This window comes from Ovis canadensis, chromosome 1 (genome assembly GCF_042477335.2).
Source record: "Ovis canadensis isolate MfBH-ARS-UI-01 breed Bighorn chromosome 1, ARS-UI_OviCan_v2, whole genome shotgun sequence".
Lineage (NCBI taxonomy): Eukaryota > Metazoa > Chordata > Mammalia > Artiodactyla > Bovidae > Ovis > Ovis canadensis.
The window spans coordinates 253,765,689-253,778,384 of record NC_091245.1 but is presented as its reverse complement, the minus strand read 5'-3'; the positions used below and the strand labels follow the sequence as shown (position 1 = coordinate 253,778,384).

Genomic DNA, 12,696 nt, shown 5'->3' with positions numbered 1-12,696 from the left:
GCCACCCCTGGTTGGGGAACCAGGATCCTGCAAGCCACTCAGCGCAGCCAAAATTTAAAAACCCGGACAAAAAAATATTGCTCATGAGAGAACGAAGTCTCTCTCCCCTCCTTTGGGAACGGCTCTTCTCCTGGGCGGGTGGATGAGACCTCGGTCTGTGTTTGGATCCTTGGGGGCATCCCTGGGCAGCACAGGGCCTGGCGCTTGACAGGGCTGCGCTAGGCGTGTGCACTGTATAGACACATATACTCAGTCCCTGGACAGCGCACCTTCTGAGCCCCTGAGGTGGGGAGGGCTGGCCCTTTCTCCTCCTCAGGAGGTCCCAAGGCCACCATGAACCTGATCTGGGGTTGACTTCATGCTCCAGACACATGGGGCAGGGCGACTGTAAAACGACATCATTTCGTTTTATGGATCCCTGGCACGCACACGTGCTTACTCTGTCCATCCCAGCAAATCCTGGTGGTGGGGATGATGGTGGGGCTGGAGTGGGGGGTGGGTATTAAGCTCAGTAGACATTCTGAAACTGAGACTCTTGTGGGGAGGGATTCAGCACCCTCAGAATCACGTCATGCGAAGGTTAGGCAACAGAATTGTCACTTCACAGGGACGTCCCCCCACCTCCATCCCCCGCCACCAAGGGATGCGGCAGGGCTCCCCTGGCAGGCCCAGAGCCTGGGGCTGTGAATAAAGGACCTGGCCCGAGGGGCCTCCCTGCTGGGGACAGGGAGCCTTGGGTGGGGCCCAGGGAGGTGAGGGGGCACCCCCACTCTGTAGTTGCCCTTGAAAATGGCAGAGTGCCCTTGTTGGCCTTTCAAATGGGCAACAGTTACCTTTGGGTCAGCACCGTCATAATATATTGTTAAGTTAAAAAAAAAAGCAGGCTAAGAAAAAGCGCTGTGACCTCAGTTTCTTTGAAAACTACAGATACTTGTTTCTAGAAGAGCTTGGAAATCAACCTGGTAATGACATTACCAGGCAGCGTTCTCTGAAAAATATTTTTCCTTTTGTTTAGCTGTATTTTCTAATTTTTCTGCAGAGGCTAGGATTACTTGTATCACTAAAATAAGGGGGATGGAATTTGCAAGAAGCCAATTCAGGTGCCCCCCTGGGGGAGGCCCAGGTTGGGGTTTTATGCTTCCATCAGGAAGGTGAGGGTGGAGGGTCCGTGCAGAACGGCCCTTCCCACCGGTCCTTCCATGTCTCCCACCCAGGAGCTGGCAGCCAGGGTCGGATCAGTGTCCGGTGGTCCGAGACGGTTGGGCACCACTGGGCTGGTTCCCCTCCTGGAGGGTGGGCTCTGGGTCTCTAGGGTGGGTCTCAGCAAAGCTCCTGGGCTTGGGAGTGGGAGCCTGCCTGGTTCTGGGAGGGCGACAGGTCTCAAGTCTAACTTCCTCTTCGGCTTTCTGTTCCCTAGATCCACTTCCCGGATGTGGAACGGGTTGAATGGGCCAACAAGGTAAGGCTGGGGCGGGCCTGGGGGTGCTGGCCTCACTCCAGGCCTTGTCTTCCCCCTGGGCCTGGCATGGACCCTGGATGGGGTGGGGGTGTCGGGGGAGCTTGTGTGAGCAAGGCAGTCCTGCAGTCCTGGTGGAAGCCTTGTCTGGGAGCCAAAGGTGGCCCTTAGTCCCTGGGGTGGTGGCCTTCCACTTTCCCACCCTCAGGGTTCTTCTCCTCACCAGACAATGACTTTCTTTTTTTTAAAAAAAGTTTGTTTTTAAATTATGAAATTTTTGTCTTTTAATTGCAAAATCAATGGATGGCCACAGCAGAAAAGTTAGAACGTACAGAGGGAAGTGCAGGCCTCCAATCCCACCAGGCTGAGACCAGGGTGTCCTGGGGAGAGGAAGGCTGTGATTAGGGATTTGACAGCAGCTGCTGGGTTTTGCCTGTTCCCCAGCCACGATCTGGCAGCACTGGCTATTCAACCAGGGCAGGTCCCCTGATGTCTCAGAGCTGCTTCCTGCCTTTGTGCAATGGGAATAATTATGGTCCCTGCCTCGTGGGGTTGTTGTGAGGATTAATGAGGTAATTAAAGTATCACAATGCCTGGCTCATCGAGGCCTCTGAGAGAGAGGGGTATTAAGCCCTGAAACTCACCTCCTTCAGTCTCCTCCGGTTAGAGTTTGAAAAGAGGGAGCTGCATCTTTAAATTAAAGTGCAAGGGACTTCCCCAGTGGTCCAGCGATTAAGACTTGGCCTTCCATTGCGGGGTAGGGGCTGGGTGAGGGGAGGGGTGTGTGTGCAGGTTTTGATCCTGGCTGAGAGCTAAGATCCCACGTGCCTTGTGGCCAAAATAACAAAAGGTAAGCTAGAAGCAATATTGTAACAAATTTAATAAAAGACAAAATGGTCCACACACATACACATAAAACTAAAATAAATAAAGGCCCAGGTCCCAGAGAGGAAGAGGGAGCAGGCTTGTCCCAAAAAGAGCACGTGGGCTGCTGCCCCTCCACGCCATGCCTCCAATGCCATCATCCCCCTCTGATCACCCTCTCCTGCCACCAGGGCCCCTCCCTCTGCCACCCTCTCTCCCCAGGTCCCACACTTGGTTCCTTCCCAGCGCCATAAGTTGTCCTGCTGCAGAATTCAGCTATAGGCAGCCTTTTCTGATTCTAAGGAAAAAAATCAAATCCATAGGAAACAATTTAAATTTATCTTCTGTGGTTTCTTTTTTTTCTTCTTCTTCTTAAACCTCTGGCACCTGCTCCTTCTTATTGACACCATGGTGCTGGTTTGGGTAGCAGATGTTTTAGCACAGAACTAAAGGGCTTCATCTTATTAATTCACTGAATGACTGTTTCATGGTGGGCTGCACAATGGCAGCAAATCTTAGGATCTCACTGTAAGCATGAGAACCATGGCCATAGTTATCCAGCGTTTGATGAGCAGGTAGGTTGATGGGATGGGGTGGGCAGACAGGCTGATGGGTGCTGCGGTGCAAGGACCGCCCCTGGGCAGCTGTGGGTCTGGGATGGGAGCACAGACCTGGGCCCGTGGGGCATCTTCCTGTCCTCGCAGATTATCTCCCAGATCTGGCCCTACCTCAGCATGATCATGGAAAACAAGTTCCGGGAGAAACTGGAGCCCAAGATCCGGGAGAAGAGCGTGCACCTGAGGACCTTCGCCTTCACCAAGCTCTACTTTGGACAGAAGGTTGGTGCTGTCTCGGGAGGGGCAGCAGGCTCTCCCCCGCCCCCAGGGGGGGTCACGCCTGACTCACAGGGTACCCAGCCCCCACCTGCACTTCCCAGTCTCTCGGCCTGAGGATAAACTCCTCAGCCCCTGGTCCCCGCCCCACTGTCTCTGGGGGTTCTAGGGAAGCCTGGCTCAGAGACAGGAGAAGTGGGAGGAAATTCCATTCTTCTAAAGCACAGTTTTGAAAACAGGCCATGTGGTGGAAACCAACCCGCACAAAAATCTTCCAGTCATGCTTGCTAACCTCAGCATCAGCTGGGGAGAACTCACCTTCATGGAGTGGGAGGTCAGTGCTTCACAGCAGTGACTAAGTCTCTACTAACTGATTGATACTGGCAATCTGTGTTACAGATCCATGCTGGTTCCGTGACAGCACTCAGTGACCCAGGATAAAAGTGTGTGTATTGAACACACCTAACATCCTGTCCCGACTCTAGGCTACATTTCCTGGTCCATCCTCCTGCCTCACTCTTCCTGCCCTATAGCTCCTCTCTAATGTCTTATTTCGATCATCAGAAACGCGTACCTCAGGCAGAGCTACCGTGAAGTCCATCACCCTGTCAACCAGAGGTGCTGGCCTCTGGTCTGCCCCAGAATAAGCAGAGGTCAGAAGGCAGGCTGGCCTGCGGAGAGTGTCTTCCAGCCCCTCGGTGTGTGCTCAGCTAGCCGCCCGAGTGGGGGCAGGTCAGGCTGGCCCGAGCCTGGGGGTTCTGATTCAGGCTCCGCCTGGACTGGCTTGTCTCAGCATCTGTTGGTTATTCCCTGCTTCCCTCAGGTACGACTTCCTGAGCCCAGCCATGTGCTCTGTAGTCAGAGATGCTGTGGCTGTGCCTCTGCCTTCGGGAAGGACTCTGTCCTTCTGTGGAGGCCGAAGTATAAGCTGGTGGATGATAGCTGCTGACCTGGCAGTGTATACATGACAATGGAGGAACGCGTGGATTCAGGAGTGGAGCAGCATGGGGGCTCTGCAAGTCAGGGAGGACTTCCCAGAGGGGTACACAGCAGGTGAAGAGTTAAGAAGCCCACAGATTGCTGTGTTTACAGCAGAGCCTGCCTGGCCAGGCTGCCCATCGGGCAGTGATGCCTGTGGGACCATGTGCTGCTGGAAAGCAGTCCCTTGCTGGCAGCAGAAGCAGGCCTAGTGATCTCAGCGAGGTAGCAGTGAGCAGTCCTGAAGTGAGATATTTCCCTGCCCAGGAATTGAACCTGGGTAGCCTGGATGAAAGCCAAACCATCAGGGGATAGAGGCTTGTTGTTGTTCAGTCGCCAAGATGTGGCTGACTCTTTGTGACCTCATGGACTGCAGTATACCAGGCTTCCCTGTCCTTCAGTATCTCTTGGAGTTTGCTCAAACTCATGTCCATTGAGTCAGTGATGCTATGTAACCATCTCATCCTCTACTGCCATGCCCTTCTCCTTTTGCCTTCAATCTTTCCCAGCATCAGAGTCTTTTCCAGTGAGTCGGCTCTTCACATCAGGTGGCCAAAGTATTGGAGTTTCAGCTTCAGAATCAGTCCTTCCAATGAATATTCAGGACTGATTTCCTTTAGAATTGACTGGCTTGATCTCCTTGCAGTCCAAGGGGACTCTCAAGAGTCTTCTCCAGCACCACAATTTGAGGGCATCATTTCTTCAGCACTCAACTTTCTTTATGGTCCAACTCTCACATCCATACATGACTACTGAAAAAACCATAGCTTTGAGTAGACGGACCTTTGTTGGCAAAGTAATGTCTCTGCTTTTTAATACGCTGTCTAGGTTTGTCATAGTTTTTCCTCCAAGGAGCAAGCAGCTTTTAATTTTGTGGCTGCAGTCACTGCAGTGATTTTGGAGCCCAAGAAAATAAAATCTGTCACTATTTCTACTTTTCCCCCTTCCATTTGCCATGAAGTGATGGGACCGGATACCATGATCTTCACTTTTGAATCTTGAGTTTTAAACCAGCTTTTTCACTCTCCTCTTTCACTCTCATCAAGAGGCTCTTTAGTTCCTCTTCACTTTCTTCTATTAGAGTGGTATCATCTGCATATCTGAGGTTGCTGAAATTTCTGATATTGCTCCCTGGCTGTTTACCCCTATTGAAAGCAAAAGTGTTTCAAGGAGGCAAAAACTTTAAAAACAGATACAAAGTTTATTATCAGAGACACAGAGCTTATTATCATAACCTGTGAAAGCACACAGAAATAGTTTAAGACAGAAACAACGCAGAAATACACACTCAGAGAGAAAGGGTGTAGGCGTCGCCCGTAATGAGGAGGAGCGCAGGAAAGAGGTGGTTAAATCATTATATAGGGCAGTCCTTCAGGTCTTTGTTTACCTTTGGCCAATTATCTGGTTTCTTTCCCCACATCTGAGCTGTTCTAGAACCCTCCCAAATGTGCATGCACAGCGTTTTGCTAAGAATGGATGCTGCTCCAGAGGCCCTGGGTGCGTGTCCACACATTAGGTGGAGACACAAAGGTGGCTCCCCTCCCTTTTTGAGCCCCAAGGAGCCTTCCTGAACATGTACAGACAGACAGAGAAGTTTTCCTTGACCTCAGGAGCAGTCATCTTATCTTCAGAGTCGTCTCTTGCCACCAGCTGTCCTTGGAGTGTCTAGGGGAAACAGCTTCAGTTTTACTCCTCTTGATGAACACCAGCTGTCCTGCCCTGGGGCCCCTCTGCCTCCTACCTCACTAGGAGTGGCTGGTCCTGAAGAGTGATTTTCACCCTCTCATGAGCACCTGGCGGGGGTCCTGCAGACTGACCAGATGCCCCCGCCCTGCAGGGGAAATGCCTGGTCCTGGCATTCAAAGTCTTTTGTGTCCTGGCTCCTCCCACCCCTCCTAACTCTCCCATCCCTCTCCCCTCCCCACCTGTCCACTGGGGGGCATCACGGAGGACTCTGCCTGCGACCTTCCTGCTTAGCCAGGCCCAGTGCACCCGGTCCACCTACTCCCTTCATACCCAAGAGTGTTTCCTGCTTCCTTGGATTCCTGTGTCCATGTCCAACCCTGCTCACTGCTGTTATGACCTTGGGCCAGTGCGTTAACCTCTCTGAGTTCCAGTTTCCTCATCTGTAAGAGGAAAGGACCCATTTCTGAGGGTGGTTGTGAAGCGTGATTAACAGGCCTGGCATCAGGGCCACTGTGCGTGGCCAAGTGAGTAGTGTTCCACACGGGGCACCTGACCAGCCTGCCACCCCACGCCTCACCATGAGCCCTGGGCTGGGACTGCCTGCCTGACACAGAGCAGATTATAAGCAGTGGCCACCCCTCCTTTCTGTGGTGGAGCCTTCAACTGGGCGGCCTGCTCCAGCGGCAGTCTCCACAGATGGGGCTCTTGGGGCTGGCTGGGCTCTCACAGGGGCCTGCAGGCCCGCCCCCAGCCCGGGAGCAGACTCCAGGCTGGGGCAAGTCAGTGACAGGCCCTTCCTCCCCGCCAGGCTTCTGCTGGCTTTTCTGGGTCTTTAACATCTAGCCAAGTGCTGTGCCACCTGAAGCGTCTACAATCTGGGGGGCCCTCTTAAAGAAAAGGAATGTTAAACTTAAAATGTAAAACCAAGACTAAAATAAATGTTAAATATGAGAATGTATAAGAAAATAAATTATAACAAGTTATACTTTTTAAAAAAACTGACATATCACACTTACCACAAACTCTTTGAGAAAACGTACATAATAATTTTAATGAACTGCTCCTTATATCCCTATAATACTTTCTTCCTGCACTGTTGGCTCTGTATTCTTTGATGTCTCCTTTTCATGTGACACCGTGTCTGTAAGTATCATTTTGCATGGAGAGAGTAGAAAGATAATACTGAGGTTGATTGAACTGTTTCTCCATTATGGAAATTCTGCTTGCTTGGAGAGGGAGGTATTAGGATGCCGCAGGCAGGCAGGGTCTACAGGGCGGGTTTCTGTTTGTGCTCACTCCTGGAGTGTAGTGGTCACGTGGGTTGTTGTGGTTGAAACCCATGGACAGGGCTGGCAACCCCTTGCTGCCTCCCTACCCCAAAGACCCTTGCTGACCAGGTCACTCCCTGCCGCCACCACCACCCCCCGACCCCGGCATCTCTTCCAGTGCCCCAGGGTCAACGGCATCAAGACACACACAGACCAGCGCAACCGCAGACAGGTGGTCCTGGACTTGCAGATCTGGTGAGCCCTTGTGCCCCAGGGGGGCCTGGTGTAGGGGATGGGGGAGCACTGTGGGAATAGCCAGGTTGAAGATGGAGTCGCAGATAAACACTCATGTTTGAAAGCCTCTCATGGCACATAGGCCCCTTCTTCTAGCTGGGTTGGAGCATGGGATCCTTACTGGGATGGGGAGGATGGTCCCAGGGGAGCCACTAGGCCTGGCTCCTCCCACAGACCAGGCACCAGGCATGCTTTGGGTTCCAAGGCCCAGGCAGCAGAGCTTTCTTGGAGGCCAGAGCCCGGTCACCTGGAGGGTCAGATCAGCTGTCTCACAGAGGATGTAGGAAGAGAGAGCAAATGTGACAGGAAAATGTGGGGACTTGTGGTATGGCCCAGGGAGCTCGGAGCACAGACTGTGAGAGGCCAACGGGAGAGCTGGGCACTGTGGCACCTCAGAAAAACTAAAGGATGCAAAGACATGTGAGTGACTTGTTTAGTGGATCAGGCAAGGACATTTATTTTGAATGAAGCTGATAATAGGCTTGAATCAGAGAGAATGGAGGTTCAACCCAGGAAGTCTTCCTGGAGGTGGTGGGATTTGAACTGTGCTTAAAGGACCAAGGATCAACTCCCGAGGTTCCACAATGTTGCCCGTTCCTTTCCAGTGCCACATATATCCTGTCCTTAGCCCAGAGACAGGTGCTGAGAACACACTGGGAAGACAGGAAGCAACTCTGGGAATATCCATCCCCACGTGTGGGCTGGTCTCAAGTGTGTTAAGATACTATTGGCAGTTGGGCCCTTGTGGCCCCAAGACTGCCACAGGACGCTTGTGTGAATAGTTGGGGCACTGGTCAGTCATCTAGCCTGCGCACCCAGGTCTCCAGTCAGCTCAGGGAGCCCCTGGGAGCCCTGGGCTCACCCCACTCTTCCAGGGGACACAGCATTTCTGTGATGTCTGGCTCCTCAGCCTGCACCCTACAGATACTGGATGGCTGCCCTCTCCTCCGCTTCTCCTTCAGTCCTTGACTACCTTCACCCATTCTGGGCTCCCTGTGACCACTGCTTGGCAGGAGGGCCAGCTGGACTCAGTCTTCTGAGATCTTACTACTCACCCACCTCGTTACCCCCAGCAACAACCCGCATGAGTGGCTGGAGGGAGGCAACAGGGCTACTCTGAGGTCTTCAGGCAGAGACCTGGGCAGAGACGGGGTGGAAGCATAGTAGGGTGTGCACCCCAGACCTCTCTGGCATCCATGGGGTGTCATGGGATGAGGTGGTACACAGAATTGCTGCCCTTGAAGGCAGAGGCGAGGATGCGCATGAGACCCTGGGTGTGTCATCCCTGGGCACTGTCTCTAGGAGTCTGGGCAATGTTTGCACAGAGCTGAGGAAGGCCGAGGCCGGTAGGGAGTCCACACCCAGGTGATGCAGGCCTCAGGCTTGTGCTGGGCTGCTCTGGGCAGGTTTCTTGACCTACCCTCCCCCTCCACTTTCCTCTTCCCTCCCCACTTCCAGCTACATTGGGGACTGTGAGATCAGCGTGGAGCTGCAGAAGATACAGGCTGGTGTGAACGGGATCCAGGTGGGTGGAGGCTGGTGTGACTACCTCCAGGGTTGGGGTTAGGGCCCGGGGAGTGGGGTGACACTGGAGGAGGCTGCAGAGGGGGCAATGACACCAGGCACAGAGGCTGGTACCAATCAAGGGACTCCAGTCAAGGGACTCCAATCAAGGGACTCCAGGCCCGAGATCACAAACTGGAAATTGGTGGCTGGGCTTCATTGAGCCTCTGCTCAGGACTGCCCCATCCTGCCGCTGTTGGTGGAATCCCCCTGCCAGAGAGGCTTTGATGGCCCCAGGAAGTGAGAGGCTCTTTACGGATGCTGAGCCGGTGCTAAGAAACCCAGGTAGATGGAGGAGGCAGAGCTTATGGCAGGAGTGGAGCTGAGCTGGAGAGCATGCCTGGGCCCCGGCTGTGGGCGAGGCTGAAGCCCCACAGACAGCACAGCAGTGGAAGGCAGCTGGGACCCTTGGTGGCCAGCAAAGGGGTGGCCGCTGCATGCAGGCTTCTCTTCCCTGAGCGTGGCCCCTGCAGTGGTGGCAGGTGGCCCTGACATTTGGGGGTGGCCTGGGCATGAATGAGCCAGCAGCGGCCTCACTCAGTGCAACAGGTGTGAGAAGGGCGGCTGAGGTCCCTCCTTGCCATCCAGCTGCAGGGCACACTGCGGATCATCCTGGAGCCCCTACTAGTGGACAAGCCCTTTGTGGGAGCCGTGACTATGTTCTTCCTTCAAAAGCCGGTGAGTCCCCAGAACGAGGCAGGCCTGCAGCTCCCTGTGAACCGGCACTCACCCCTGCTGCCCAGGCACTGGGTTTGAGCCTGAGAACAGATGTGCCGAAGCCCACCTAGACCCATCATCTCATATGCTCCCTGGGAGGCCTGAGGAGCTCCACCCTGCTGTCCCCAAGACCAGGAAGAAGGCCATCTAGATGAGACGTGGCCAGCCGAGGTCACACAGCTGCCTAGGGTGGGGCGGAGGCTCTCTGATGCCAGGCTGGCCTGGCCGTGCGCTTGGGCTGCTCCTGTGGTCCTGGCAGGAAGCAGCCCACCTGACAGCCCTGGTCCTGAGCAGGATGGGACATGCCTCGCCCACCCAGCACCCTGCAGAGGGCACCCCCACCCCCACAGGCTGAATTCCCCATGGGGGTGGGCGTGAGGATGCTCAGCCTGGGCTCCTGGCTCCTTCCAGCCTAACTGCCCCCTTCTGCCCCTGCAGCACCTGCAGATCAACTGGACAGGCCTGACCAACCTGCTGGATGCACCAGGAATCAAGTAAGGGCCTATGTGGACCGCTAGGCAGAGCCGAGGTGGCCCCCACCCCCAGGCTGTACGGTCAGTGACAGGAGCTGCCCTACGGCTGAGCCCTCCCTGCTCTCTACAACAGGAGAGGCGTGGGACCTGCCCCTCCAGAGGGTCAGGGTTGGTGTGTTAGATGAGATGTCCCAGAGGAGGCTGCGTGGGGTGATGAGAGGCGAGCGCAAGCTCTGGAAGCAGGCCAGACTCCTGGCCCCCCATTAGTCACTGTGCACCTTTGGACAAGTTCCTTCACCTCTCTGGGCTCTTTCTCAGTAAATGGGAGCCTAGTTCCTCTGTCTTGAGTTCCCTGGGAGAACACTCAGGTGTGTGTGGTACTGACAGAGTGGGTGTGGACACACACGAGTGTCACCCTCATTATATTAACTCTTCCCTGACCCACATGTGTGTATGAGAAGTCCACGTGGCTCCTGCCCATGGTGACCGCGTCACAGACACCAGTGTGGGAGGGGGCGGGCAGCTGTCATAGCAAAAGCCAGCAGGGAGGAGCTGGTCTGAGCAGCCTGCCTTCTTGGCGCCCAGGAGGAGCAGAGAAGGGCTCCAGCCCTGGGGTGGACATGCCTCCATGAGGGAGGGACAGTGGACTAGCTGTGGTGCCCCCTAGCTGGCTCGCCTGCTGCTAAGACTACTTGCTCACTCACTGGGGCCATTCCCACTGATTTCTGGCCCCTAGGCAGAGAATCCAGTCATGCATTCTTTTGTCCAGATGTTTCTTGAGCACCTACTGTGTGCCAGCCCTGTTGTAGGCACTTCCCTGTCTCCTTGTACTGGCGAGATGGAATCAGGCAATAAAGAGAATTTCAAGGTGATGTCAGGGAATAGAAGAGCTAGTTGTGAACATGTACCTGGCATTTCCTGGACATAGGGTACTGTTCTCAGCACTTCACATGTATTTACTCATCCTTATAACAGCAGGTAGAGATGAGGAAACTGAGATCCCCATTTTAGAGATGAGGAAACTGAGGTTGAGATCAGTGACTTTCCAAGGTCACACAGCTTGTGGTTGGTGCAGCCGAGATTCTAACTCAGGATCCAGGTCCTTGCTTTTGGTTACCATGATGTGATGCTTCAGAGAAGAATAGAGCATGATCGGGGTTGGGGGCTGTCAAAATGTACACCCTACATCCTCCCCTGATCCCCCATCCAGACAGGCTGGGGTCAGGGCTGCTCTCTGCTGGGAGGGACCCACCTGTCCCCAAGCTCTGCTCCTCACTCCAGGTCCAGGGAAGGGCGGAGGGACAGGCGGCCTGGGGGAGGTGCTGCCACCCTCCATAGCTGGTCGTGCCCACTCTCCCCAGTGAGATGACAGACAGCCTGCTGGAGGACCTCATCGCCGCCCACCTGGTGCTGCCCAACCGTGTGACTGTGCCCGTGAAGAAGGGGCTGGACATAAGCAAGCTGCGCTTCCCTCTGCCCTGTGTGAGTATTCACACTGGTTGCGGCGCACCGGGCCCCGGGCCCAGAGCTGAAGGACGGACGGGCCAGGCAGAGGGGTATATCCTCAGATGGTAATGCTTATTTCTGCCCTGTGAGGGCCTGGCATCCCATTTTATGGGGCCAAGACTGAGTCTCAGGAAGGTCGAATGACTTACCCAAAGCTACCTGTGTTGGAAGAGAAAAGCCCAGGGAGCATTTCTTCCTGGACCTTGGTCCCCCGCAGGGCTTGTGCTGGGGTCTGCAGGCCGCCTCATTCACCCCCAGAAAACTCCAGAGCCTGCCACCTTCCCTTCAGGGACAGGAGGCTCCTACTCCATCCTTTGGTGATGTGAAGGACTCTTGCGTCTGCTGGAAGGAGCCAGGACATGGGGCTTCCTTGGGTGCCCACCTCCCTTGCTCCTGCCCATCCTGGGCCCAGCTCAGGAGGCCCCTGGGGACAGCCACGTGGCCTCCCTGCAGAAGGTTCCCTGGCTGTGAGGCAGGGAGTCAGGGCCTCAGGAGAGGGGAGGTGCCTGTTTCTACCATCACTGCCAGGTGGGAGGCATCAGCCCACTCAGGTCATGCAGGGGGACGTGTGGTCCTTACTCCACCCTGCAGGTTTAGCAGCCTCAGCGTAACAACACAGCACCGTCGCCTACATCAAAACTACTGTAAACATCCTGTCCTTAGGGCACGTCCCACTGGACAGGTACATCAAGTTGCTACAATCTAAACTCACTTGGTTCCTCCCTGTGTTGGTGACAACTGGCTATGAATATTTCCATTGATTTGTTTCCTTCCATTCCCTATTTCTAGAGGTGTTTGTTTGTTTTTAATCTTAATGCCCTTTTACAATCATGTGAAATATCTGCACTCTTCTAAAGTCCAGTATGAAAAACTACTTTAAGGAGCTTGGCTTCTACCACCTAGTTCTTGCCTCCCCTGTAAGTAAAGGTTTATCCTTCTATTACTTTCCATTATTTGTTTTCAAATATGAGCATATATATGTGTATGGTTGTGTGTGTGTATCTGACTGCAGGCATAGTCTCTTTAGGATGGGTGGCAGCAGGCTACAGCTCTCTTCA

At 54.3% G+C, this 12,696-nt stretch overlaps 1 protein-coding gene across 10 annotated transcripts in view; it reads left to right on the top strand.

Annotated features, from left to right (window-relative positions):
* ESYT3 (extended synaptotagmin 3) overlaps nt 1-12,696 on the top strand; it is a 70,220-nt gene that overhangs the window by 21,199 nt on the left and 36,325 nt on the right. For all 10 annotated transcript variants that reach the window (XR_011251438.1, XR_011251439.1, XM_069564260.1 and 7 more), the window contains exons 2-8: nt 1,418-1,459; nt 3,025-3,159; nt 7,264-7,340; nt 8,838-8,904; nt 9,531-9,620; nt 10,098-10,153; nt 11,494-11,614. Coding sequence is in view for 8 of the 10 variants with exons in the window: in XM_069564260.1 (XP_069420361.1) it covers nt 1,418-1,459; nt 3,025-3,159; nt 7,264-7,340; nt 8,838-8,904; nt 9,531-9,620; nt 10,098-10,153; nt 11,494-11,614 (588 nt within the window). In the remaining 2 variants the exon portion in view is untranslated. The remainder of the gene's footprint in view (nt 1-1,417; nt 1,460-3,024; nt 3,160-7,263; nt 7,341-8,837; nt 8,905-9,530; nt 9,621-10,097; nt 10,154-11,493; nt 11,615-12,696) is intronic.